The sequence below is a fragment of the Necator americanus genome, chromosome I (genome assembly GCF_031761385.1).
Source record: "Necator americanus strain Aroian chromosome I, whole genome shotgun sequence".
Taxonomy (NCBI): domain Eukaryota; kingdom Metazoa; phylum Nematoda; class Chromadorea; order Rhabditida; family Ancylostomatidae; genus Necator; species Necator americanus.
The window spans coordinates 13,161,592-13,189,567 of record NC_087371.1 but is presented as its reverse complement, the minus strand read 5'-3'; the positions used below and the strand labels follow the sequence as shown (position 1 = coordinate 13,189,567).

The following is a 27,976-nucleotide window of genomic DNA, read 5'->3' as shown; positions in this document are numbered from 1 at the left end:
AAACATTGACTGTTATTTCGGACAAACCGATGCTGTTCTGCAACCCTGAAGAATCTGCCGAGTTCAACCAGGCAAGATATATTCAATTGCATTACTGAGTTTGATCGTATTTGCTTAAAATTGTGCCGTTGGCGGTCAAAAATGCATGTATAGGGGCCTTTTCTTAAAACTGTCTTAAGAAAATGTCTGAACTGCAGTAGACGGAACGTGGATCCTCGAGCAGATGTAGTTACCTGCGATTGTAAATATGATGGGTTCACTCTACTTATCAGTTCCTTCTTGTTCCTAGTCCATTTGTAACTTACATGAGCACCAAACCAACCTCCCACAAGTTGTTCTGTTAATTTTTTTTAAACAATAATGGTGCAGCGATATTTAGTGTTGTGGATTCTTTTCAGCACCAGAATGTTATATTTCACAGTTTATATTTCAGTTTAGTTTATATTTCACAGTTTTTCACAGTTCACGGTTTATCATTTCGAGATATTCATTGCTTGATCTTGAAAATGTGCAAACTTCCTAAAAATACGGTTTTGAGGATCATTCGTCGTATCGATCATCCGCCCCCAAAATAGTCTGCGAACCAATAAAGTCAACAATACGGTGTGGTGTTAGCAAGATGGAGTGAGCACGGGCGACGGTTGGTGTGATGGTGCACTATTGTAACCGAGCACAATCGAAATCCGAGGAAAAATCTTCTATTTGTTTATTATTAACAAGCAAAAAATGCACTCGTGTTTTGAGAGAGAAAGTATAAACCCAATCCAATCATCAATAAATTTGATCAAATCATCGTGAAGAAAAAAAAATCAGAAGCACAAGGCCATGAGTAAGAAATAGAAAAGCGTCAATCTTAATGAACTGAAGAATACAGGACTAGACCATCCGTAATGTCGGTCGATACTGATTTTTTTCCATGTAGAAATGCTCACGGGTCTCTTTATTGTCAACAGGAATCCAGTGATATCTGTAAAGGTGATTGATCATTGATAAAATCATTGATAGTTGATCAGTTGAGAACTTCTTCACAGTGAAAGACAATGTTTTCTTTACCGAGAAACATGCGTACATAGTAAGTTGATTTCGATCAGTTTTTTTTTAGTGAAGATTTCAAATAATTAGAAAATCGATTCATACAATAGGGATATGGGGGCATATAAATACAAAATACATATAAGAATTGCTTTTTTTCTCATATTTTGTCCACTTTTGGACTTATTTTTGTCGGCTACATAGCTTTCCTTACCGGGGACTCCTAATTACAGCCTTTGTCGCACATTTCTTGTGCTGACAATATAACCGCACCGAGATACCATGTGCCAACGATTGTATTGGATTCGGATGACATTTAATCCGAACGACATGTGAAGGTGCAAAAACCACGTTACCACCCTCTTCGAGAAGATGCTAAAACATTGACGCGGATCAGTATTACAGTACCAGGTCTGTCTATCGACAAACACACCCTGTACACTTTTGAGACGACCATGGCGAAGAAGTATTCAAAGCCGAATTCGACTGTGGGGAATGGTTGATCATTCTCTAGTAGCATCTGCTCGTCTTTTATTGATTTGTGAACAAGCACCTCTGTCCTAGATCTAAAATAGAATATATATATATATATATATATATATATATAATGGTACGGTAATCTAAACTAGAAGATGCAATGGTGGGGTTCCGTCCATCGCATCGGAGCGATTTTTCGACACAATTGACCTACAGTCGTCCAGTAACGTTCAGTGCTACTACCACTATTGATACTAAAATAAATAATTGATATAAAAAACCACGTACTCATCGAGGCTGTGTCGCACAATCATAAATTCCATAAATAACCCTGGTATATTAATATTCATAGGAAGAATTCGTGGAAGATCTGTATGAGATGCGTTTCTATAAGCTAATCCTTGTTCGAGAAGTGGCAAGAAGTCTTTTACCCTGAAATTCAATACTCGACTAAGCTGCGGTTGTTTTCAATATCAGAATTGAGACGATAAACTAACGAATTAAGACTAACCTTAACGGCAGCTTCTTGCCGAGGACCTCATCAACGGACCACCATTGGGCACCAAGAGACTCTTGATTAGGTTTAGTTTTTAATTCACCACCTGGAAAATAACAACTGAGACCGCAAAAACAATTGCTCAAATCAATCAGCTGTTTATGGCGTTGATCAATTCCACCGTAATAAGTTACTGATAAGAATTTTGAGTAACATGATTATGCTTTCTTAAGCCCCTTGGACTAGATGTTGATTAGGAAATGAGACAGCGCGAAGGCTCCACCTATTATTTCAAATTTCTAAATTTCAATAGCGTAGTGTTTATTTAAGTTAGAAATGTAAGTATAAAAATTTTACAGCTAAGATGCGTATTTTGCTAAATTGCGAGCAATGAGCGTGTAAAACTGGGCTCTTTCTACCTGTCTACTGTTTCAATTTTTTTTTCTTAAAGGCATCACCCCACGAATCTGAGATGGTAGGGATTTTAGGTGGAGTATTCGTATACGGAATCGTAGATTATGGAAAGGGAGGTGATTCCGTCCATTTCTCCCCAATTGCCGTAAAAAACGGCCCTTAAGATGCGGCGCCACACAAGGCTGGCGCGCTCCAGTCGAACTCCCTGTAGAAAATAGTGCGCCAGTACGGCCGAAGCCGTATGTTCCGGGCCGTTTTTTACGGCAATTAAGAAGAAATGGACGGAATCACCCCCTCTCCATAATCTACGATCCCGTATAAGAATACTCCACCTAAAATCTGTACCACCTCAGATTCGTGGAGTGATGTGTTTAATTCCTAAAACCACTTCTTTATTTTCGTGTTTCCACACACCTTTCTTCGTTTTTTTTTCTCATTTGTTTTTCTCCGATTTATAGAAATCTTCACTAGTACTAGAAACCGAAGTGAAGTGAAAGTTTCTATAAGTAGTAAGTATGCTGAAGTCCGCAGGAGCTATGCGCCTGTGCAAATAAAGCATATTAGTCGAGAATTCCTACAGCTAGTTTTCTTAATCGTTATGAACTGTTAATCATTTTCATTTTCGAGACCATTACTACTATATAAATTCCAAATTTCTTGCAGCGTATCAGCCACAAACAAGAACAGGCTCTATTCCACAACGCTCAATAATATTTTGGGATTCTTTGTGGCATTCATTCAGTCATGAAATAGCACCCTTTCCTCATAACTCCTCACTGCCTTCCAACATTTTGATTATTAATACTTTTTCTCGGACTCACTAGCAATTTCGCAATAAAATGAGAATCGATACCATCCACTGCCTTGAACCTGGAAAAAAGAAAATCAATACTCGATATGAGGAGCATATCTAACTCATAGTATAACTAACTTCTAAGGATAACAATTCGATGACGTCACACTCATAACCGGATTCTTCCCGAACTTCTCGTTTAACAGCGTTCTAAAATATGAATATGTAATGCTTCACCGCATAAAAAATGATATACTAGGCTTCTTTGACTCCTCGCCAGACATACACACCTCTAGTGTTTCGCCCGCTTCTACTCGTCCTGCCGGCATGTACCACCTAAAAACCGCACGTTTACAGTAATCTTGAGGATGTTATATAAAAGAAACTGCCGCACTTTCCGTAACATGTCTTTTTTGCTTCTTGAATTAAGAGCACTTCCGTTTCAGGTCCATCTCCTCGTAATATGATACCCGCTGCGACATAATTCACATTGTCGTGTAGTCGTACATACCGACATTCTGACAAAGAAATCGAATCGAATAATCGAATTCATTACGAGAGACACACAGCGATATGGTAGAGAATAGTGGTAACTGACTGCCAAGTTGCATATCTGGAACTCTTTCTTCGTTAATAACTTCCCCTTCAAGGTGTTTCTTCTTTTCATTGTGCGGTCCTTTACCGTTTTTTAGAATTCCTTGAGTTGGTGAATCACCTAAAATACGACTACATTGAGCAGGAAATTTCAGCCCTCTACAGAGGTGCTCCCGGAAATTGCTGCTCTTTTTTCGTTGCCAGCAATAGGAGGAAGTAACTGCGATATTAGCACTACTAAAACTATAGGCTTTGATTCGTTTTTAATTTCATCCACGATTCGATCACGTTAGATTTTTCAAGATTTCCTTGTTTCTTGATCTTTCAAAATTGCTATAGCAAGTCCATCACACTTGTCCGGTGTGACAGAAAACTTATTGGTTATGTTCCAGGTCTTTTGTTTTGACAACTGCAGACTAATTTCGAAACTTCTACATCAAATCATATGCAGAATTACAGATGAACTAGGCACTAAATTCAAAGACACGCAGATTTTCGGGATCAGTAAATGTGAGAGTTCAAAAGAGCAGAGTGAGTAAATATGTTGTCCTCGCGCAAACAGGAAAAGGTACGAAAACAACCTTGGCGGAAATCTTTCCTATTATTACTTAACCTTGGTGTTATTGGTTGATAAATGACGACTAAGTAGTTTCTTTTTCTTATCCTTTTAAACAGATATAAAACACATAGTATAGAAACGTAATATCAAATGTAACACTTAATTCTTGTACTAAGAAAAGAGAGAAGATAAATATATGGATGTAAGGACACATCTTTACATCTATATATTTACCTCGAAGGGATGGGTGTAGTGCAGCGGTTAGAGGTTCCCGTTTCCTGCACGATCGATCGGAGGTTTGAAACCGCCTTAGTGCTCACCAATATTGAATAATATATGTTTTGTTTGATTTATGCAAACTTTCGAAGAAGAAAATATCATTCATTAGATCCCTCACGAGAGTTCGCACACTCTGCTCTTCTTCGACGCACATTATTTACGCATCTATGTCCATGAATACAAAAGGCCTAATTCTTCAGCAATCTTGTCGCACATCTGAGCTTCATAAGACCCATCTGTACTCACCTAATCTATTGTTGCCGCGGTGTTTTTGAGCTAGCGTAAGAAGTAGAGAACTAGAGGGTTGCGTTTCTCTACTTCTCTATCTTAACTATCACAAGCTCTACCAATACGTACCTCCTTCGATAAACTCCGGGGTGGGTTCTGGTGTCGGATCTCGACTTTCGGCTATATACTCCTCGTCTGAGATCACCATATCTGAAAAAAAGAATTTTACTCGAGTATAGTTTAGCCTGTACATGATACGTGATAGCGATCTCGAGCACATATAGACATTGTATATAGTTGGCGCCAAGCGTTTTACTTTGGTGTAACGCGTAACGTCATTGGCGCTGGCCCGGTCCAGACGACTGATCGAGAAGACAGTGTGAGCGGTAAGAACCCCCGAGTTCTTTTTTCTTTTGTTTTTAGTGATTTATTGTTCTTTTTTGTCTGAACCAGTTGCATGATTAGGATCACGTAGTCTTAGCAGATCCCTTTTTCATTAATTGTTTTTTCTTTTTGCTCCCAGGTGACTTTTTTAGGATGTACTCTGTTGTTGATTTTCTAGATGTCCATGTTTAGAACTGCTTCATTGTTGTGAATCACTTGAATTAAGCGACGTGACCTTATCGCCTGTTGTGGTTGTCCTCAGCGCATCTTTGCTGAATATCTTTCTCGGAGCTGCCAGTGTTCCTCAGCGTACGGTCCAGGTGACAGAATTCTTCGATGAGTTCGATCAGCACATTGTCCACCTTGATTCCCGTTCGTAGTTTCTTCGAGACCCACATCTGCTTGCACTTATTAGGACGTTGACGTACTTCATAGGCTGCAGCCAGCTTCGATACAAGGTTGGCAACATGTTAAAGTTTCGTACTGTTTTCCGCAAATATAAAAGCATTGTGGATATACTCGAGATCAGTCAAGGGGAATCCTGGTCGATGGTGGTAGGATGATATCGGCAGGACAGTGATCGACCGTTGTTCGCCGTCCTGATATTATCGACGGCGAGGTTGTGCAGGAAGGGTCCTGTCACTGCCCCTCGTCTTACTCCAGTTACCATTTTAAATGATGCTGTACAATCGGCTGGTGTTCGAACTGCAGCAATTGCTCTTTAATTCATGTCATCAAATAGACAAAGGAACTTTCCTGGTGCTCCATTGGCGCGAAGCGCGTTGAGAAGACGACCTCGATGTGGGGAGTCGAAAGCAGCTTTAAAGTTTGGAAAGGCTAATTACATCGGCTTCGAACATCGCTGCCAGATTTCGATCACTCTCTTTAAGATGAACGCTTGGTGAGTCGCAGGTTGATCAGGAAGAAAGCCGGCTTCCTTTTTCGCGCGCGTGGGTTTTTTCTTCGCAATGTTTAGTAAGTCGGGTTAGGATAATCCGCTCCAAATCCTTGTATATAACATGCAGCAAAGAGAATTCCTCGATAGTTCCAAGGGTCCGTGACGGATAATTTCTTGTGGGTGAAAATTATGATAGCGTACGTGAGAGTGTGAGAATGAGTGTGTTCTTGACGTCCATTCGTTTTCGCTGTGTTTTTGCAGTGGGCGATGCAGCTTCCTCCTCAAATGCTTTTCATGGCTTTTCATTGCTTTTCACGGGCGGCAAATACAAAGTTGTAAGTGAATTTTGTTTCCGCAGGTGCAAAGGCAAACTTCTGCGGCATTTGAATAGGGAGCGTTTCCCATGCAGCGTTCTGGATGCTCTTTGTGAAGGAATCTGCATCACAGAAGTTCTTCCTGGCCCACACTCTAACATGAATAGACACACGCTGGTGGAATTCCAACTGCGTTCTTCGTTTTTCAGATCTGCCACGTCGATTTTCTGTTGAAGAGGAACTTCTTGGTTTCTCTTGTGAAACTGTATCTTGAAGCTAAGAAGTGGACGGTGGTCAGAGTCGAAGACAACTCTAGACTCTTGCATATCCGACTGAGGAATAGTCCTCGTTAGAACGTAGTCGAGCTAAAGTTTGAGTGTTCTCATCTTCCGCTTGCGCTGCTCTTCAGACGTAAAAAGGGTTGACGCTTCCCACGTTACGACAATAAAAGAATCTGATGGCTTCTTTTATTGTCGTAACCCGATCAAAATCCTTGTTCATGCATAATTGCACGATAAATGTGGTATAGAAATGGAATTCCAACAAATTAAAATAATAGCAAGAAAGTGCTGAGAGCAATAGAGTTTTATAATGATGAAAACGGAATTTGTTACGACTACGACTTGGAAGTTATCTCAATCAGGGACAATTTCTTGAGTAAGAGGGGCAAATGAACGTAGCAGCAAAACAAGTGGTAAAAGCAACTGAAAAAGTTTTTTCTAGGTCACGTGATTCTCTCCACCCAGAGTTACTCGAAAAAAGGAACAAAGGACTATACGAAAAAAGTGAAGCAAGCGTTGTAAAAGGTTGTTGGACCTTCATTGATCCGGACCGGGCATTCAACGAAGGACGTAGCGCGTTACGCCGACTATACACGTTTCACTATCGTAGATATTGGTCGGGAAACGAAGCGAAACACGGGAACTTGTCCTGTACTAACCAGTGGTAACAGGTGTTCAGCTCGTGGAATCCAGGATTAACCGGTGAAAATAAGTAAAGGATCTTATATGAGAGGGGGGGGGGGGGACTTTCAAGAATAACTTTGAACAAACCCTCTGAAGGACCAATCAGCTGATTCCACCAGCAAATTGTAACAAGTAACGACTTGTTATTGGCCGGATGTAGTGCAGTCGGTAAGTTTTTCCACTTTCCGCTCGATGGTTCGAAACCACCTTGCTGCCAACCAGCCCTTTATCCCGGCGGCGTCGATAAAACGGTTCCATATTTGTCCGGGAGGGTGAAGGCTGACTGACTTGACACATCGGCTCCCCCCTCGCTAGGTTATTGTAAGGCTTTACAAGCGTTCATAAACCTCAAGTGACTTTGAAATGAAGTCTACGCCGTCCTCTTTTATCTTCTGATGATCTGTTATGATTAAACGGCAAGCAACAGCAGATGGTGCTTTCACATTTTACGAAAAGAAGCGGAAATCTAAAGACATGTAAATGGGTATTGAAATCGAAAAATTTCAAGAAATGAATAATGGGAGACTGATGACCGCATACAACAACGCAAAGAATTAAAATTCAGAATTCAGACGAAATTAATTCGAATCATCATTCGAACGATCGAATTCATAAGTTATTCGAATTAATCGAATATTAAGACGGCGAGAATTCCGAATCATTCGAAACATAATGGCCACGACCTCATTCTTCAAATGTCAGCGGTTATATACGGCATTGGAAAGCCTACCGTGATGAGGAAGAAAAGAAAGAAATAGAGAATTAAATCAGTCAGGTTGCAATTAACCGGCGGTCACGGCGATCGAACTGATCACAGTCGGTAGCATCTGTGAAGAGTGATCTCATCATCTTCAGCTGAACGTAGCCCTAATGGTGGTCATTTGGCAACTCGTCAACAAACTTATACAGAGAAGGCCTTATCTATGCAGGAAAATTGTGTTGTGAAAAAATCCGTGATGCGAAACAACAAGAAAATTATTTAAATGACAAATAACTTGTTGAGGAGAGTTTTTAAAAACGAAGAAGAGTGATAGGTAGACCGAAGAGAGGAAACAAACAAACTATAGCATGCAACTGTAGTCAAGATGATCTGTAGAAAATAATTCTAATCGATATTAACTAGACCATCATGTTCACGTTTTCTGGCGGAGCTATAAACAGGGAACAGTGTTCCGTGGCTGTGCTACAAGTTTACGTATACCATCCGTTATCGGAAATTATGAAAATTTTGGCGGTCCCAAGAGAAGTGTTTCAATTTTTAAGCAAAGTCTCAGAAAAAGAAAAAACTGTACGGTCCTGCAACGAATGGGATTGTGTATCCATTAACGAATTGTACATACATATGCAAAGCGTGGAACAACGTGAACAATGAATGGTCCACATCTGTGCTAACACTACAAATCCATAATAGGGACACATGCGTATGCGTGTGTGTTTGTGTATGTATGTGCTTTCAATAACAAGATTCGATTGGCCACTCGTAACGACAACAAAAAAAGCCACGCCCATCATGTTAAGGGGAGAACTGGGACATTTACAACGGGCACACGGGCGCCGTTAACTACTACATTACGATAGTTGCACGCACTGGCCACCGCCGTGATGTTGATGAATTCCAGATGTTCGTTTCACATTTCGCATCGACGATTAGCGTCATTCAATGCATGGAGATAAGTCGGCGAAAAGAAATCCACGGAAAAAGGAACAAGAATACGGAAATTTTACTTTTTCGCCGCACTTCAGTCCTGTGCACACAATTGGCGCCCGTACAATTTTGCCTAATTAAACGCCTATTTTTAGGTCAAGTGCATCTCATTCAACGGTGATTAGTCTTCATGGCCAATGATCTTTTAGACAAAAGAAAAACTGAAACATAAAAAATGAGGATGGAATTATTATTTTCAAAGAATTCTCAAATGTTCATAGTGTAGATGAGAAATGGATGAGAAAAAAATGGAGTAGAAAAGTTTGAGAAGCCAAAACTAGGGAAACACAAGTGTCTCGAGGATGTGCAAGATTTTCAGTGATGTTTTTACTGTGTACTAATGTGGATGTAGCATTGAATATGAAAAAAATGTTATTGGATAGATTAGTTGCTTAAATATGTATAAAAAAAACTTCAATAAAAAAGACCACAGGATTCACTGATTACGATCCACAAATTTCTACCTTCTGCTTACTTTTGTCGTTTTGGGTTTGAAACGAGCAGATTTTTATTGTGATATGGACGACTCCAGGAGATAGCACAGATCGCACTTTAAAAAATGTTTTGAGCAAAGATAGAGATCTATTCCGAATATTTTATTCGCCTAAGTAAGTGGACTTTTTTCTAGTCTTCACCCCTTATACACCAAATTTTTGACCACTTGGCCAATTTCTAGAAATACATTTTTTCTCAATTAGAAACGGATAAAGTCTCAGGCGTATTAATTCATGTGGGATGCGCCAACGCGTTTTACTGCAATTCGTAATCGTTGAGCCAGGGAATAATCAAGTCGGAGTTTTTACCCTCCCAGACAAATTTCGTACCAATTTATCGGCCCGAAGGGATGAAAGGCCTGGCTGGCAGTAGCGCGGTTTCTAACCATCGACGTGCGGTCACAGCAGACCTCTTGCCGAATGCGCTAACCCCTCCCCCCTTCTCAATTAATTATTATTAACAAGTTTTCCACTTCTTCACATCGTCAAAAAGATGGATAGATTTAAAAATCGATAGATGTGCTTGAAACTTCTCGAATTCTAAATAAACTCCTCTTGTTGTTTTTATGTTATCATAAACTGTTATTGTAGAAACATCATTAAATTATTTCAATACCTTCCAATAAGTGATTCTCTGAATCCATCCCAATAATTCGAAAAAAAGTAGTTTGAAAGAAAAACTAAAAATAAAGAAAATAGAGAATAAACGTTAAAAAAATAAAAAGAGAATAATAATCCAATGATTAACTCATTATGACTCCTTTATTTCTGTGTTGGGATTGATTTTCCATGAATGAAAGAAAGCCATTTAGTAGAGGAGAGGAAATGAAAACAGAGACACTTTTTCCGTGGCAGAGTCGATTCCCTATGAATCACAGCGGCACTGGCAGAGACTTTTGACAGAATGTGCCTGGAGAACATCGGGAAATTTCTCATTCATAGCACATGCAAAGAGGAGAGAGTCAGAGAAACAAACAGTGAAAAAATTGTATGAATAATAGTGCACGTTTGATCGAGTTACAGCTGTTTATGTATGCATAAATAATAGAAGTAAAATCGAACAGCCGTTGCATAATGGAGGACATGGAAGTGTAGGCGAGGGCGAAAAATCGATAAGTAAACAACAACAAAAACAGAAAATGTCACGGATCTCCGATAAATCCCTCCACCGGAATGCGAAGTTTTTTTTTGGCGAAACACCGAATGATCAGCGTTATGACCTCAAGTAATTAGCTGCGCTCCACTGAAAGGGACGTCTTCGCCTGCGCTGACGTCGACCTTGTGTTCCGAATTTTCAGTCAGCTCCAACCCTTTCATGCCTTAACGTGCAGCGTATCTTGAATCTCAAAGGAACCTGCACATAAAACAGCAGCAATTTCCTTTCGCGAAGGCCAAAACTAATCTTATTTAAGAGCTGAGTTGAGTGAAGGATGCAATCAGTCTTATAATGGGTTTTGACTCAGACCTTACTATCTCGATGTTTTAGCTTAGGATTTCGACCGTCTCCACTAAGCCACGCCTTTTTTAGGTTTTCTTCGCACTTTTTGGAAATTTCTCGTTGCTAGGAAACAAAGATTGAATTAGTTGCACTCAGGCTATGCTTTTACTTGGGTATTTCTCTGTAATTATGAGACCTTTCAAATAAAGAGCTTATTGCGCACATATTACGCACTGGATCATTGTAAATTAGGAAAAATGGCCGCTGTGGGTCTACAATAGTATTGGGGGCACTGGGGCTCCAATTTCGAGTGATTTATCACTCTCCGTTAAATACTCGACGAAAATATCCTGGAACCACTGATCCCATTTTGATATTGTGTCTGGATCGAGTATACAGGGTATAGATATGCATAGATTGAAAAATCGCGAAGCGGAAGTAAATCTGCCGCTGCTCGCCCTTCATTCCCTAAAACCGAAGTTAAATGAACTCTACACTAAACAGGAGAAGATTATGGGGAAAAAATTCACTAGAAACTTGGCTATCACTATTTCGCAATAGCTGATTTTGTGTTCTAATTTGCCGGTTACCGTAAACCTGAGACACTCTCCTCCCTCCCCAGAGCAAATAACGTCAAAAATATGTAAATTGGAATGAGGAAAAAATTCTTGCATTAATATTTGAATCAATCCCGATCTCACTTCTCGAATATTCGAAGGGAATTTCATTTCTCGAATATTCGAAAGATTCCAGAGTATTGCTTGAGCGATTGAACGAGTGTTTGTCCATTGATAGAGAGTAAGAGTTAGTAGAAAAGAGGAGCGCATCTGCATCACGCGGGAACTCACACCCTGTTCAAGGCTGGTATTTGATTGCGCTAGTCAGCTCCCTTCAGGTATTTAGCACGGACAGGTGATCATCTGATTCTAAACTATGATTTCTTGAATTTTTCTCTTTATTCAATATTCAAGAAACGAAATTCTCTTCGAATATTCGAGAAGTGAGATTGATTCAAATACTAACGCAAGAATTTTTTCCTTATTCCAATTTACATATTTCTCACGTTATTTGCTCTTGGACGGGGGAGGGAGGAGAGTGTGTCAGGTTTACGGTAACCGCGAAATTCTTCTACTTCGAGTAGACTTGTAGTAACAGTAGACTTCGTATTTTTTGTAGAACAAATTCGGCGTTTGATCAAATAAATCATTAAAAAATCACGTTCGGTTCATCTTTTCAGACTCGAAAGAATTCCCCGGAACGTTAGCCACTGATAAAAGATCATGACAACTTTGTATCCGATTCAATTTAAGGAAACAAATTCCTAGGATCATTTTACGTCACTACGTATGGGATTGTGTTTCGGTCTCTTTCAAATTCCCTTTCGAGTCTTTTTCTCTCGATTATGGGAAAGGGAGATTGCTGGTTAAGTGAAGCCAGTGAAGTGAAGCCATAAACATTCCTATTAACACATACAAACAGATAGCATTGGGTCAACTCAAAATCTAAATAAAGAAAAGGCTTCCTGGAGAGCGGAAGTCGAAAATGAAACTGAACTTTTTCGTAAAAGTCAAAGGGAAAAGGTGGAGTTAATGAGGCGTTTTCATGTTAGTAGAAGGTTATTCAAGGAATGAGCGCACATTAAGTTTTTTCAGCGTCTCCAACCTCGGAGAACGTTAGAAAAACGCGCCAAGTCCTCGATCGCTTCCAGCTAATATATACGGGAAGCGTAAGTGCAAAGCAGGAGCAGCGAGCCCCCTCCTCTAAAGAGCGTTTGATGCACTTCGCTCCATGAATACAAACATGCGTTTAGAACATCTGCTGCTCTGAAAATCTTCCCCCAACTGCACATGGTTACATATGAGTCACGCCTGTATCTAATACTCAGCGAATAAAGATATTCGAAGTTTTTTCTTTTGAAAATGAGATTATCGAATTTTTCACCGGCAGTCGTAGGTGTCTCTCTCAGAACAACGAAAGACATTTGTTAGGTTGTCTCATATATCTCTTTCCGACTTTTCCAGCATTTTATTTTTGTCTTGCAACAAGGATATTTCATTCGACACTACAGTTAGAAGAATATGTTGTTATTGTTCTTCTCCCACGATATGATCGATAATTGGTTCTTTTGGCTTAGGACTCAATTACTGCTGTAAATTTAAGTGTTGACGACCATGGAAAGGAACTTAAGGGACAACCAAATGCATGAGTGCTGAAAAAGAAACATTTCTTTGACCCGTTTTTCTTGCGGTTTCCTCGAGACAGGCACGAATCAGTTTTCGTTTATCCTAATAAATTCCCTCCGATGCTTTTCTGGTTGTTGCATCTAGGCACCATATTTGCTTTCAAGTCTGCAAAAGATTCCGTGCAATGTGAGAGGTAGATTGTGTAATAAAATTGTTTATCGCTGAAAGAATACGATTTACTGAAGAAATTTAGGCTTGAAGATTATTAGTCAATTAAAAATAGAAAAAGGACCAAAACTACAAAGAAAAACAAGGAGAAGACGCTGAAGGAGACAAATACCCTGCGAATCCATAACGTTGTGGAAATTCGCAACTAAAATGCTAAAATCTACTTCTGAACGATAAGTATTAACTAGAACGGCCTATTGTTTTTTTTTCACTTAAGCCACAACAAAAGCAATTAGTCCGACCGATAAATCTTTTCTTACCTCAGAAAAAGCAAAGAATGGCGTTAAAGGATTTGCTCCCTTCAGAGCTTTTAAAATGGTGATTTCGGAAAAGAAGCAAGAGAAAATTTTCCTTCTTCACTTCAAGAATTGGTATTTGGGGCAAATAAATCAGAAAAGTTCTAGTGAACTGAGAAACTTCTCGAAGGACATAAGCTACATATCCTTGTTCTTGTGGCAAACTCAATTCCTCTTCCTGTTGTTGAAGAAAAATCACCGAGTTAAATGTTCTACAAATACAGCTATCTTACAATAAAGCCACCCAATAACCCGCCATGGATTGAACGAGACTTTTTTGACCTGCTTAATTATTTTTCTCGGTTAAGTCTCTTTTATTAATACTGCAGTATGATTACTAGTATTTATACTATTAGTATTAGTGATTGTTAGAGTTTGTTTGTTATCTTTCAATGTATGTTCCAGTATAGGTAAATAAACAAATAAATAAATAAACAACCGAGTAGATAAATCTCCCTTCTTCGACTTTTTGATTTTCTGCTTTGTACAAGTCACTACGGAGTTAGTTTTCTCAAATAGATATGAAAATGAATTTTTTCCCTGAACTAGAAATCACGAATTTTCTTGCAAACCTAGAAAATTTGAATATGGCGCTGAGAACCGTCACCATCATTGATTACCTATTAAAACACCAGGAAAAGAGCGTTTCCCACGATTCTAAAATCCCATAGGAAGCGTTGCTGCTGATGGTCGGCGGATAATGGTGCCATTGCAGAAATAGAATGGTGTAAGCGAAAGACAAGTGTGATATGATATGAGAGTTTTCAGGATTTGTTTGTTTTCACATGCTGTAATTTGTGTACTTTGTGTTATATATTTGAAAAATCGTTAAATCCATTCAAATGGGTGTGATTTGCGTCGCCGTTTCGTCAAATTTGGCCTATAAGCTCGCGTCAGCGCTTCGTGAAACGAGATTTCGATAACGTATGCTAGAAATGCTCTCTAAATCAGATTGATAGGGAAGAAATAGGGCATTCGAAAATCATTCTCTTCCATTGGTGGTTTTTTCTGTTCGATGGGTTTTTTTCGAATCGAAAGAATGATTCAGCCCATGGCTCTATCAGCCAACTACCGGAGAAGAGTTCACTCTCTCTCGGCTCTCAAAAAACTCAGGATTAAGACAATGTTAGCAACCAGAGAAAAGGTTTCTGAGAAATTCTTACCACTTTTTCTTCATTTTGACGTAAGTCATTAAGACGTAACGTAAACACTGCTGCGCAAAACACTTCGTTCTGCAACTGGTTCACTTGTTGAATTCTTACAAGTTTACGTCAACCTCAGAAATTCATGAGGATTTTATCCATTCGTTCCTGGTAAACTAAGTGATGAAATTATTTTCACTGCGTGTTTTTTAGCTACTTATGATTAAATTTGAACTTTTCGATCGGAGACTGCCCTAAGAGGTGAGAAACGACTTCACGAAGGTTGCGAGTTCTTTTTCGAAAATTCTCCAGAACTTCGAAGTAGTTACTATTTCTCGTTACAATATTTGCCATGGATAGTAATTTTCTTCAGAAAAAGGATTTACAGTTTTTAGAACTAAACTAAAAAGGCTCAGTAAAGGTAAGCGTTAACTGAATAGATTGAAACAGAAATATGCAAAAAGTGAAACTTCATTAGGAAGAAGGAGAAAGAAAGGAGTCAAACATGGAAAGTGTACCTACTCATTAATTTACTCAATCACTCTTTAGTCATTCGTTTTCTACTTGTTACTAGCACACATAGAATACCAAGGATAAAAAAGTTAGACTCAGGATAAGATACAAGATAGAGATAAGATCGAAGGTAACCGATGATCATTAAGGTTTCCCGTAGTGCTTTATGTGAAAAAGCACTCGCAATGGAATACAGAGGATTTCAAACAATGAGTAACAACGCAAAAAATCCAGAAACTTCCACTGTTTAACAATTTGAGCGGAAATGAAACGAAACTCAAAAAATCTAACTTTCTGTAAGCGTGAAAGACCGACATCCCGCGAATCTTGGCGTAATTTTTGCAGCTTGTCGTTGAGGTATGTCAAGCAAGAAAAATTCTTTAAAATCTTGGCTTTTGCTTTACGTGCCTTATCGATCATCTATTTTGGTTCTGTAATTCATTCTGTAGAAATTTTACCCATCAAAAGAGTCAATCAGTTTTTTTTTGCCCAATGGGTTCTTCCGAAAGTCTGGCAGATTTGGATTCTGTGAATGAGGGTTGATCTCGTAATTTTCTCCTGATGTTATCTCTGCGTCAGTGGCACCGACTCTGTGTCTTAAAATAAGCTGTATTATGACATTTAGAAATTCCCCTGAATCTTCAGGATTAAGGTTTTTGAGCCTTAGTTAAGGCCTCTACTGCTCATCTATGACAATATTACTGGGCTTATGCGGAGCTTTTTCCTAGAAACATGGGCTTCGATGTTAAATGGCTATCCCGAGTTATTCCACATCGTATGTACCATATGTTCAGAGCTTTGCGAAGGTTTATGTACCATGTGATTAGCATTTGACGAGCAGAATTGAGAGGATAAGCTTGGAAGAGGAAAGGTCGAATGCGGGATGAGTTCGTCAGTTCCGTCATCGAACAACGAACGGCGGATCGTTGATGATGCGTTAATTTGTTACAGCGATCAAGGCGCACGGCAACTCACTGAACTCATAAGCAGCGCTCCTGTTAAACTGTGCCTCATTAGCACTGCATTGTCAAATTGTGACACAAATCAATTCCAACGAGGGTGAAACCCCGTGTGTCGGTAGTTTCGCAGCATGTGTTCGGGCACCCAGAAGCGTATATCTTTAGGGTGAGGTGCTGCGACTTCTATTCGCACTTGAGTATACTTGAGTATATTTTATTAGAGTGTTGTTAACGGTAGCCACTTGTGTTCGTCCGGGCGATACATCAAAAACTCAATGAAGATCTTGTGGTGTTGCTTGCACCCGTATTTCTGGATCTTTCTGGACTTCCTGTACCAGAAATTACAATTGTGGTTAGTTTTCCAAAATAAAGAATAAGGAACACGTCGTGCTTTTTTGAAATTTGTTTCAAAAATAAAAAAAAACGGAGAAAGAACTCTCCTTCAGAGAATATCTTTTCGGCTTTTTATTCGACAAAACAGTGATCAGCCAGGAAAATGACCGATGCCATTTCGGCTCCCCATCTAATTCTTTTCAGCTGCATGGCAGACTCCTTCATTTTTTCCCAGAAACTTTTCATTGTCTGCCAAAATAAAAAGTCCTTTTAACGTGCGGAGAGCAGCACTGGTCTAATACGATACGCACTGGTGTTCTAAATGGAGCAATATCGTTGCCTAACTTGCGTTTCTCTCAATGAAATGCTAAAACTCTACAGCTTATCGCTTCAGAAGGACAGCACGAGAGATCCATAGCAGATAGAAACCTCGATCTTCCTATGCTTCCAACCAAGAGCCCTATTCAACACTAAGTTTACCAAGAGTAAGATTGACTTTTAATGATTTGCCCACCCTTAATTTCAGGATTAGATGATCAGGATGACTAAGTCAGCGAGCGGCTTCAAGGGCTTCTCAAATCACAAGACTCCATGAGTGTGAAAAAAAATCGTCAAAGACTACATAGAGGCTATCAAGCCATTTGATCGCATTTCAGTCTTTCAGTCTATTTCAGTCCTGTTGACGTCTCGTTCGATAATTCCGCATGTTCCTCGGATCAGGAAAATCATCAATATACAGCAGAGGACATCAAGTTCCAAAGCCTAAACGAACATGCGATCAACATGCAGTGATCGTATTCTTTTCTCGCATGTTCCCTGGCTTGTTTCTGGAGCGTGGGTTTAATTTAATCGGAATAACATTGCAATCTTCGAGATTTTCTATGAGGAGATGATCACGCGTTGACATACTTTCATAGGATTTTTGAAGAGGAAATCAGTGGAAACGTAGAGCTTATCTACTATAATCGCCTCTAGAGAGGAAAAATCCAAAAATTAGGTCTTAAAAAGAACTCAGGCAAAAGGTCGAAGAGAGCAACTAGAAATTTCTGTATATTTAGCATGGAAAACAGGAGAGAAGTGAGAAATAGAGCGAAGACAACTATAATGATATTGGATTCAGAAGCACAGTTTGATCCCGGAACTCCGGTGTTCGCTAAGTCCCATCAAATGTCATACGGAAATTTTTCTGGGAATAGGTCAAAGAGAAACAGGAATCATAGATAATACGTCAAAGAAAGTGAAATAGAGATTGAAAAAGGAAAATTCTGGATATTTGTGCTGACAGTGTTGAAAATGAAGGGGAAGTAAGGAAAATGGACTGGAAAGAGGATATCCCATTTAAAAGTAGGATTTTCCTCTAGATATCTGCGTTTGTTAGAAAATTGCCGTACAGTTTATAAGAATTCCCTAACTAGGGTTGAGGATAAGGATGTGAAGGAAAATTTCAGATTACCTTACTACTGATGCTAGGTGCTTTTCGAAGAAATGTTGAACAAAAAGTGGCGATCTATACACAATTCGCGTCGAAAAAGCAGCAACAACACGAATGTGCCGTCAGCGCCAGTGGACCGCTGCTCGAAACGAACACAGCTTCTTCTTCGTGTGCACGTTTGGCACGTTTTTTTCCGCATCGAGTCGTTCAATCACTGCCAGCCAACACTGGCGGCAGCGCAGCGTTTCGCAGGCGATGTCTCACGTGCGTCAGCACTTTTCGCATGCGTCATATTTCTTCTCGAAGGGGAAAAGCACATTCCGCATGATGATGATGCGCTTTCGAATGCGAAGACAATAAAGAAACTTGAGCCAGTCTTGTGACTGACTGAACGACGTCATATGGACGTTTCTTCTGGAGAACATTCCAGAAATATGCTATGTACTATAGCATCAGCTGATCGCCATAGCTAAGGTGAGGATCGATCGACAATTGGTCGATGTGCCCTTCTTAAAGTAAAGTATTGATCGGTTTTTCTCATAAGAACTTGTGCGAGAAAAGTTTTAAACATTCCACAGAACTCATCTCTTCTCCCACCTCCACGGTAGTCCTTTTTTTAATTTTCTTTATTTTTATTTGTACCAGTGAACTATTCTATTACTATGCCATCACTATTGTGCGCATAGACCAAATTTTTCCATTTAATTCACAAAATCTTCATTACCCATGCTCTTTTTCTCTATGGACCCTCGACCCTGATTGAGGCCTCTGCTGGTGCATACAAAATGTACACAAATCCTCTAGAATTGCAAAAATGTGGAGGAGAAGGAGAGAAAGAAACTCAAAGCAAGGAAAAAGACTTAAGGCGAACACCAATTAAAAACATGGTCTATAGAACAAAAGTGAAGATAAAAAAATAGCAAAATTGAGCATTAGAAGTTAAAAGTGCATAATTTCCCCAACATATTAAAACCAATCATTTTTTACGACGTTAATTGACAGGAAGCAATTTCAAAGGAAAAAACCATGTACTCTGTAGGGTATGGAGGGGAAGTGTGTCTCTGGAGAATATTTAGGTGGTTATGGTGTAATTATACATACCACACTCACTGCTGTCTCCAGTAAGTCTAATAAATTCACTTCAACAACAAAGTACGGTATCTCCGTCCCAGTTTTATTTCCTGGCAGCCAGCAGTTTCCCATGCCAACCAACAAAGTATGATCAAACGTGAGTCAGATGTGTCCCACGACTGGAGATTCTCACATCACGTCCTTTAAAAAGTGTGAAACATTCGGTATTCGAAGAAACGTCTTCATAGTTCACGGCTAGAAATAGAAAGAGGCGCAGTGAGGACCAATGACTCAACGATCCGTCTCAAAAACGACTATAAACCGAGCCTGACGACGTAAAATTTTACGAGACGTCGGCAATTACGATATTGCAGTTCGAGCATTTATTTGTAGCGGCGGCACTTTCAGAGACGAAAATTTAGCGGACGGCTAGAAGAGCAGAGCTAAGCTCGAAACCGCTGATCATCGGAAATCTTTAGCTTTATTGGAAGACGTGGGGTGGGAAGAAGGGGAGGGGGAGCAAGTCCAGTGCATATGTAACACTTCGTGCCAGGACCCAAATGTCTAGAGAATATTCGGGAATTCTCAACATCTGGATTAACTATGCGCAACAGAGAAAAAAACTAAAATATGCCGTCTTCTTGAATGAGCTGTAATGCAAAAACGAGAAAACAAGCAATTCGTCTACTTTTTAAAATAGGAAGAGAATTTTCGAGAAATTCTGCTATTTTCCATAGTGCACGAAGTCAGCGGAGCGTGGCATGAAAATGAGATTTCCAGCAAAGATTAGACGAAAACTTATATGAGTCCTGGGATGAAATTTAAAGACAAACGATTTTTAGATACGTAAATGAAGACTGATCTTCTCAGTTCTGCAAAAAAAAAGAGGTTAGATTGGATTATTTTGGACTATGGATTTTAGCAGTGAAATTTTCTAAAGGATAATAAAAGAGAAAGAAGGATGTCGAAAGAATATCGATCAAATACGACTCTGAACGCTACATACATACATCCTGAAGGATCTGAAGTACCCGTACCTTGCTCGAACTAGAAAAGAAGAGAAAAGAGAGGCAGAAATGTGATGAAAAGAAGACTTTCGCCAATATGGTTGTCGTTCGGCCCAATACAAGAACAACTGCGGGTAGTTTTGCAGAATCTTCGTCCTTTAGTTCCAATCCTTATTGCTTGCAGTGAGCGGATGCGGAAAAAGAACGCAATTTTCCATACGCGCATATCATTTCGATAACTGGGAGGGATATGAAGAATTCGAGAATTTCTGGTTTTTCGAGGAATTCTGAGACTTCGATGATCTGAGACCAACTGTCCAGAGCAGTGCAATAAAGATGTTGAGTATTTGGTTGCCCAAAGGTTCAAGAAAACGTACAAATAAACAAACAAATAATAATACACTAGCTAAACTAAAGTAAGTAATAAGCTACAAACCAGACAATCGGTTTGGAAAAGAGCACCTGCTTACACCTAAATAAGGAAAAAACAAACAAATGAGAAATGTCTAAGAAATCAATTGTGTTATTGGCGAAAAACGGGGGAGCAAAGATTGGATATGGTCATGAAGCAATTTCTTCACATCCATTGTGAAATTTTATGTTTACCCCCGTGCACCTCGGTTTCGTTTTCTTTTAAGTCGGAAGCTTTTCCTTGACCCTTATTAACACTAAACTACTCTGTGGATCACCACAGTGTTGGATTTCGCGTGAAATGTGAAATGCATGAAGAGTGTTTTAAAATCACGGAAACAACATGTTGTCATCCGCTTGAAGCATAAATTCATAAAGGACAGCTATGCGGCTGAAAGAGTGGCATAGGACTATATGAAACCCGAACAGCTGGCTGAGAAATGCACCCAGAGAGTGCCGGCAGAAGCTGGTCTGCGGCAACGACCCGCCCACGAAATCCTCTCGTCGTCACAAGCATGAAATTTGATACGGCGGACAATTTTCGATGGATCGCTTGAAACGACGACGACGAGCAGTGAAAGCTCGTAGGCAGAGGAGGTGGAGGTGAACCCGATGGCGCTACTTCCTGGGCTGATTTAGCTGTGTCCCCCACCCCGTCCTTTTCCCTTCCGCCGTCCCATCCTTCCAATCGTTCTCATAGAAATGCATATACGAAGAGAACCGCTTTGATGTCTTGAAATGGCACTCAGTAACAGAATAACGACGAGAATCAATACGAGACACAGCACAGTGAATGGCCAGCCGAATGGAGCTCGGATAAGCGGCGGCCAGCGGCCAACAACTTTCGTCTTCCTCGTTCGCTTCTAGCGTCTATAAACAATGCAAAGGAATCGATCAAACAGCTACTTTCGGCCGAATTGGTCCGCTGAGGCAGCGCGGGACCAGCTAGGCTTTTCCTCATTTCGCCGGCGTGAGTTCAACTCGTAGATGATGTCACGTCGGTCACTACGGCAGTGGGCGTGGCTTCTAACATTAACTCTTCTGGAGATAGAAACGCTTGTGTAGATTTTTAAAGTAATTTTTTCACCGTCATTATTGTTTCAATTCCAACTTCGAATGTTTCTTGGCTCTTTCTTCAGAATTGATTTCGTGAACAATTAGGTTTTTTTTTAGATTATAAAAAAAAGTAACTATTCAAAATCACCAAGTAGTTAAATATTTTCTTAGTCTTTTAGAATTTCATTACGAATATTTCTCTCATTTTGTTCTACACGATGTTCAAATTTTTGTAAAGTCTGGGATGAACAAAGGAAAGTTTCAGATGAAAAATACAAACAAATGGATTTTAATGGGGTAAAAATGCAGGAAAGGGAATGACTTACTCACTATAGTGATTTTCTAAAGTCAAGAAGTATTCGCAACGGACGAAAATAGAGGCTTCTCTCACGTCATTCTCTCAACATAAAGTGGTGTAACTTTGGAAAAAAAAGTTCGAAAAAGTATGCAGAACAAAAAAAAAGCGGAGAACAAGATCAAACACATTTCTCCACAACTAAGAATAGTTCGAAAATCGGCTAATTGTTTTAAGAGTAAGGAGCAGAATAAAGTGAGTGAAATCTTCTAATAAACATATAGAAACCATTGGAAACACGAAGAAATAATGCTGTAATAAAGTAGAACAAAACAAAAGAAAATCAAACGGTTTTGTGGAACCAATGAAATAAATAGGGAGAAATTCGCGCTCAAAAAGTGGATCAGTGGAACGATCACGAAAGTCAAGTTGAGGCTACTGTAGACATTGAACAGACTATGCTCCAATAATATTCTCCGGATATTTCCGAATAGTCTTCATTCTTTCGCTAAAGAATTTTGAAAATTCCGCTTAACTCTGTTTTCAAAAGAGTCCAAACGAAGCCTCAGCCGCTTCATTATCAAATTCCTTAAGAATCGACTTAAAGGGATCACTCCACGAATCTGAGATGGTACGGATTTCATGTGGAGTATTCGTATACGGGATCGTAGATTATGGAGAGCGGAGTGATTCCGTCCATTTCTTCCTAATTGCCGTAAAAAACGGCCCGGAAGATGCTGCGCCGCACAAGGCTGGCGCGCTCCAATCGAACTTCTTGTGGAAAACATGTCTGGGCCGTTTTTTACGGCAATTAGGAATAAATGGACGGAATCACCCCCCTCTCCATAATCTACTATCTAATATCTATCTACTATCTACTATACGAATACTCCACCTGAAGTCCGTACCACCTCAGATTCGTGGGGTGATGCCTTTAATTCGAGCCGCGTGGATTTGCATAGGAGTGGCCTGCCCGTGTGCTAAATGGATGGTTTAGCCAAGTGGCTTAGGAACATCTCGAATTTATTGGCAATATTCTGTGTGGCTACACGCTTGTTGATGACACCACCAACTTGCCGGGAAGCTGCAGCCGGTAGGCGCGGCCTATTTGATGCAAGCGCAGCAGCGGCGGCGGCAGCAGATCGGAAATAGGAGATTAGATAAACTTGACGTACGAAATGTCGCACATTTAGCTTTCTGAAGGACCCGATCGATAATGTACGAAAAAAGAACGCGCGAACGCTGTCGGAAAACAGCAACGCCTCGATGACATCAATGAGTGTCGTGTAAACACGGCGAGCAAAGATCATCGCCAGATGATCGCTCGCCTTGCTGTGACTGCGGCAGCTGCGGAAAAGCTTCCAGTTGTTAGATGCAATGCCAAAGTGCAGAATAATGAAGGGAACATACATATTTTATTTTCTATCGCTTTCTTTTTTACACATAATGCATATTGTTTTTCCTATTAGTGCGAGCGGATAATCTCCTACATATCATATAAACATAATAATGAATGAAAGAATGAGTGAATGAGCAAATGTGTGGATGGATGATTGAACGAATGGATGAATGTGTGAATGAATGAGTGGATGAGTGATTGAATCGATGAAACAGTGAATGAATGAGTGACGGAATGGACGAGTGAATGATTGAATGAGTGAATGAATGAATGAATGAATGGATGAGTGGATGAATGAATGGATGAATGAATGAATGAAACACTCGTAATAAATATCCAGAAGACCTATGAGCAGAAAATGACCCCATTGCTATTGACGTATTTACGATCGGCATAATTTTAATGGTACGAAAATTTATTAAATATTCCACTTATGTGATTTAGAGAGTGACGACCTACAGGGCAGAATGAATGGGAAAGAGGTGTGGCCAAGCTGTATTCATGCTGTAATTGAAATTTTCATGAAGACATTCAGTTGCAGTCCAACAAAAAAAAAGAGAAACTACTTTGAAGTACCATTCTACGCTGTAATTCCTTCTTTTTGAATAATTTGGGTATTTATTGGGTGCGTGGCTCGTGCAGTAAACCCTGAGGTAATTGTGAGACACTACCGAAGAAAGAGATTGTTATGGAGTTACAGAATTTAAGTTGCTAAACGAGTTAGGACGATAAATTTTCAAAATCTGAATTTCCCCATGAGAATGAAGAAGTGAACGTGGCAAAACTGCAACAATTCCGGTTTTTTTTCTTTCATACGAAAGGTGTCCTTTGCTTTTTTTATGAGTATAATCAGCGCTGATACGTTTAATAGGCTTGATAAAATCATTGAAATCTCCAAAATAGCCGTCAGAGACTTTCGCCAGAGCAAAAGACTACCTAGCAAATGGAATGCTGTCCTCGAACGAGATTAACAATCAAGGAGTGAGAGGATCCTATTAGGTTGGAAAAATCTAGAGAGGTTACGGTGGCTGTGAGAAGGCAAAAAGTTCGTTTGATGTTTTCGTCCTATTAACTGCTGAAATCACTGCCAACTTCGAAGCTCCGAGCTTAGAAAGATCGGTTTTGTACCACTGTTCATCACAATTTTTGTGGAGATTGTTAGAATTATTGAGTTATGAATCACTTATCTGTTAGAATGAAATAGAAAGAAATGAAAAGAGGTGAATGGTTGCATAGAAGAGTATTTCTAGAAAGAAAGACACAACGAATATCCAATGCTTGCAAGGGCTTCGCGGGAAGACATCTGGCTCGGTGTCCTGGCTCAGCTTTAAGCCGTCGCACTTTTTAATCGTGGAGATTTTTCGGGCAAAAGTACTGAAGCCGTCTTGCTACATCGTTACACAGCACTACAGTATCAGATTTAGATTAAATTGCCTACCTCTTGAAAGTCATTGGCATATTAATCCACTTGGGATGCGCTTACTGCAGTTCGTAGTCAATGAGCTTTTGGAACCCGTGTTGGCCTAGCATAGAAGGTTTTCCGGAACCTGGGGATGATCAAGTCAGTGTTTTTGCCCTCCCAGACAAGGGGAGGACGCACCCAACCTGAACGCTTACATATGCTAATTGTCTCAGTTCTATTTTCTATCAACCAGCAGCAGAGCATAAAAATGGGCGCCACAGGGGAACGCCAAATTTTAAAGCGTGGATCGCCGGTGGATCACACACACACACAAATGAGTCCTAATAACCTACACATACACATTCATACTTATGACTCGCTACGTTCCAAAGAGCATCCCAAGAGGAAAACGTTTCCGCCTGAGCTGCGACTATTGAAGTCCTGTGAGGCGAGCGAAAAACCACGAGAGCAAAGACCGATGAATCTACGGATTCATTCGTGCCCAGCAGTGAACGCATTGAATTTTAATCAACATGTACCATGGACGGGGTCGTTAATCACCGCTACCCCGCAGAGTGAACAATTGTGTAGATTAAATATCGCACAGAACCAGCCGAAAAGTGAGAAGAGCAGTCGACGCGCGTGCGTGCGTGCGTAATGCGTGAAGAGCGAAAAATACACGTGTTTGGTGAAAATTTCATACAAAGAGTGGTATTTTTACTTCTAGAGACAGAACTCCAATGTCGATCGATAAATCAGCGAATTGCTAAGAATTCAAGTAAGTAATCAGAACCTCAATCACAACACTATCCCTCGTTACCCCTACCCATCTGAAATTTCGTCAATTCTTAAAATTAGTTCATTTTTGAAAATGCAAGGCGATCTTTCCGAAAACCAAAAACTCTACGTTAGAGCATTAAATTGTGGGGAAATTGACCAAAAATTTCTCAGTAAATGATTTTTATGGGAGAAATGACCATAATTTCCATTTAAAATCACGGTAGATTTATGCGGTTGCTACACAATAAACACATAAATTACCTCGAGAGGTGGACATTTCGGGGAACAGTTGTCTAATCTCGAACAAAGATCAGCCGAGGGTACGAGGTTGAAGGATACTTGGGAAGTGAAAAGAATAAAATAGCAAACAAATTATTTTGAGCTGAGATTCCGCTCCCCCTTAATTATGTTCTATTTACAGAATCATCCATTCATGTGTTCGACTTTATGTTTACATAATCGGAACGTTTTTGCGCATTTCGACTTCTTTTCGCAAATTTTTTTAAAGACCATACTTGCGCTTGACATTCCAATGTTTTGTTGGATAAAATTTGACTGGATAGAATCCCAAAATTGTCGAGTTTTGAGTCAATCGTCATTCGAAATTTCGCTCATTTAAAGAAGAAAGTTCTGTTGGTGCTTCAGTTTAACTGTTAAAAAATAAGAATAAAAAGTAAAATCTAAAAAAGAAATTTTCTTACCAGTTGATGTCCATAGAATGTATGTACAACTTTTTGTTTATTTCATTGTTTAAAATAAAACTCGTGACCATATTCCCATAGGTGAAAAAAGAAAAAAAAAGAAAACAGTAGAACCTACATGAGGACAAATGAAACCGTGGAATTATTGGAGGAAAATAACGTTGAAGGTCGCGCACCGACACGAAAAAGATCGCTATCGCGAATGTTTACTCGTGTAAGTGCAATGGCAGGAGAAACCGAGGGGATCCCAGCTTCCTCGACCTCGCTGACACTGGGACTGGTCCGGCGCAGCATAAACTCATTTACGATTGGATGGCGAGTGATTAGAGGGTCAGCATGGATGGATGCCAGCGTAGAATGTGCGCGGCCGGAAGGGATGCTGGAGCCGATTCCGCGAAAATCCGTGAAATAATAACGATTTTATTTATACTACTCTACACTGCTTTTCTTTACTTTCACCTTTTTGCTGCTTTTCTATTACTTCTGCTTATACATCTATCATTTCCTTGAGTGAGAAATTCTACAATTCTTCGTGCCTCTGTCAAGAAGATTTTTTCATTAGGTGATATTACAATTTGTCAATTGTTCCTCGGAAACTATGAACTAACATTCTCCAATAGGCTCCAAACATTGTCCATAATCCTATTGTTTTACTATTCTACAGATCTCTGATTTCTTTTCCATCCAAAAAAGAAATCGTGGTTAAGAATCTAAGATTAGCTTTACTATCCTCGGGTTGTGCACTCTAGTGTAACCATAGAGTTTTTGAAAATGGTCAGAGTTCGTTGGAGAAACTGAATCTGAAATTCCTGCGGAATCACTAACAAATTTTAACGCCATCCAAAAAGAACAGACGTTTCTGACGATGACTCCAGGATTTCTCGAATTGATGAATCAATAAAGTGAATATGAATAGATAATACTTTTCCGTTAACAGAACTCGCTTGAACTACTCGATCATGGGGGATAAGTCCGCTTCCACTAAGCTTTCAGCATTTAAAGAAGCTGTTAGAATTTTTTTCTAGGTAAGCAATTAATTAGAGGTTTTCTTGCTTGTAATGTAATGTACCACTACCCGCTTTTGTAGTGTATACTTATGTTATTTGCTGATAAGTGGTGAATAAATGTCTGGAAGATCGCAGATAACTTTCTGATAAGGAGACTCGGAGAAATACGTGGGATGGTCCTAAATAGGGGAACGCCCTAAACCAGACGGCCTGGAAAGGAGAAATTCTACTCATAGGACTTTCTTTGGTCTCTCTATCCCAATATTTGGAAGATTTTTTAAAACGCTCTTTCCAGAAAGACGAGCGAGGGGCGATGGAGAGAAGACGAGGGAAGAGGAAGGAAAAAGGAAGAGGGAGTCTTTTTGGAGTTGGAAAACTTTCCAAAACTCCATGTTTTCAGCATCGAAAAGCGTATGATCTTAAACAAATTAAACAACTCGGAGTAAGCTTTTCAAATTTTTGAGAAAAAACTAAGAGGTTGCAAAAAACAGCGGTACGGTTGTTTTGTACGGCTAATGTTCTCCTCAGAAAAATTAAAATATTTCTTTTGGTCCTCTTAACACGAAGCTATTTTGCGATCATCCGGAGCAAACAAGGTGCACAGGTTCTGAGCTTTTTGCTCATTAAGTTCCATTAAGTCCACATTCAAACTGATGAAAACTACTTACAATTATTTTCTACGTCTTTTAGA

At 39.7% G+C, this 27,976-nt stretch overlaps 2 protein-coding genes across 3 annotated transcripts; one reads left to right on the top strand and one right to left on the bottom strand.

Annotated features, from left to right (window-relative positions):
- Nucleotides 1–876: 876 nt before the first annotated feature.
- Nucleotides 877–5,654, bottom strand: RB195_005379 (uncharacterized protein; the record flags this gene model as incomplete). 2 transcript variants are annotated; one of them, XM_064177828.1, is made up of 12 exons in its annotated part: nucleotides 877–967; nucleotides 1,247–1,407; nucleotides 1,466–1,598; nucleotides 1,798–1,941; nucleotides 2,021–2,111; nucleotides 3,241–3,289; nucleotides 3,351–3,422; nucleotides 3,503–3,548; nucleotides 3,607–3,730; nucleotides 3,811–3,927; nucleotides 5,002–5,082; nucleotides 5,570–5,654. In XM_064177828.1, 12 exons carry the CDS (start codon nucleotides 5,652–5,654, stop codon nucleotides 877–879), a joined length of 1,194 nt encoding a protein of 397 aa, XP_064034934.1. The 2 variants fall into 2 exon arrangements, with proteins under 2 accessions (XP_064034934.1, XP_013292243.2); XM_013436789.2 differs by lacking the exon at nucleotides 5,570–5,654 and having other exon boundaries at nucleotides 5,002–5,080.
- Nucleotides 5,655–18,209: 12,555 nt separating this feature from the next.
- RB195_005378 (uncharacterized protein) lies at nucleotides 18,210–18,539 on the top strand (the record flags this gene model as incomplete). The annotated part of the gene is made up of 1 exon (XM_064177827.1): nucleotides 18,210–18,539. One exon carries the CDS (start codon nucleotides 18,210–18,212, stop codon nucleotides 18,537–18,539), a length of 330 nt encoding a protein of 109 aa, XP_064034933.1.
- Between the last annotated feature and the right edge of the window lie 9,437 nt (nucleotides 18,540–27,976).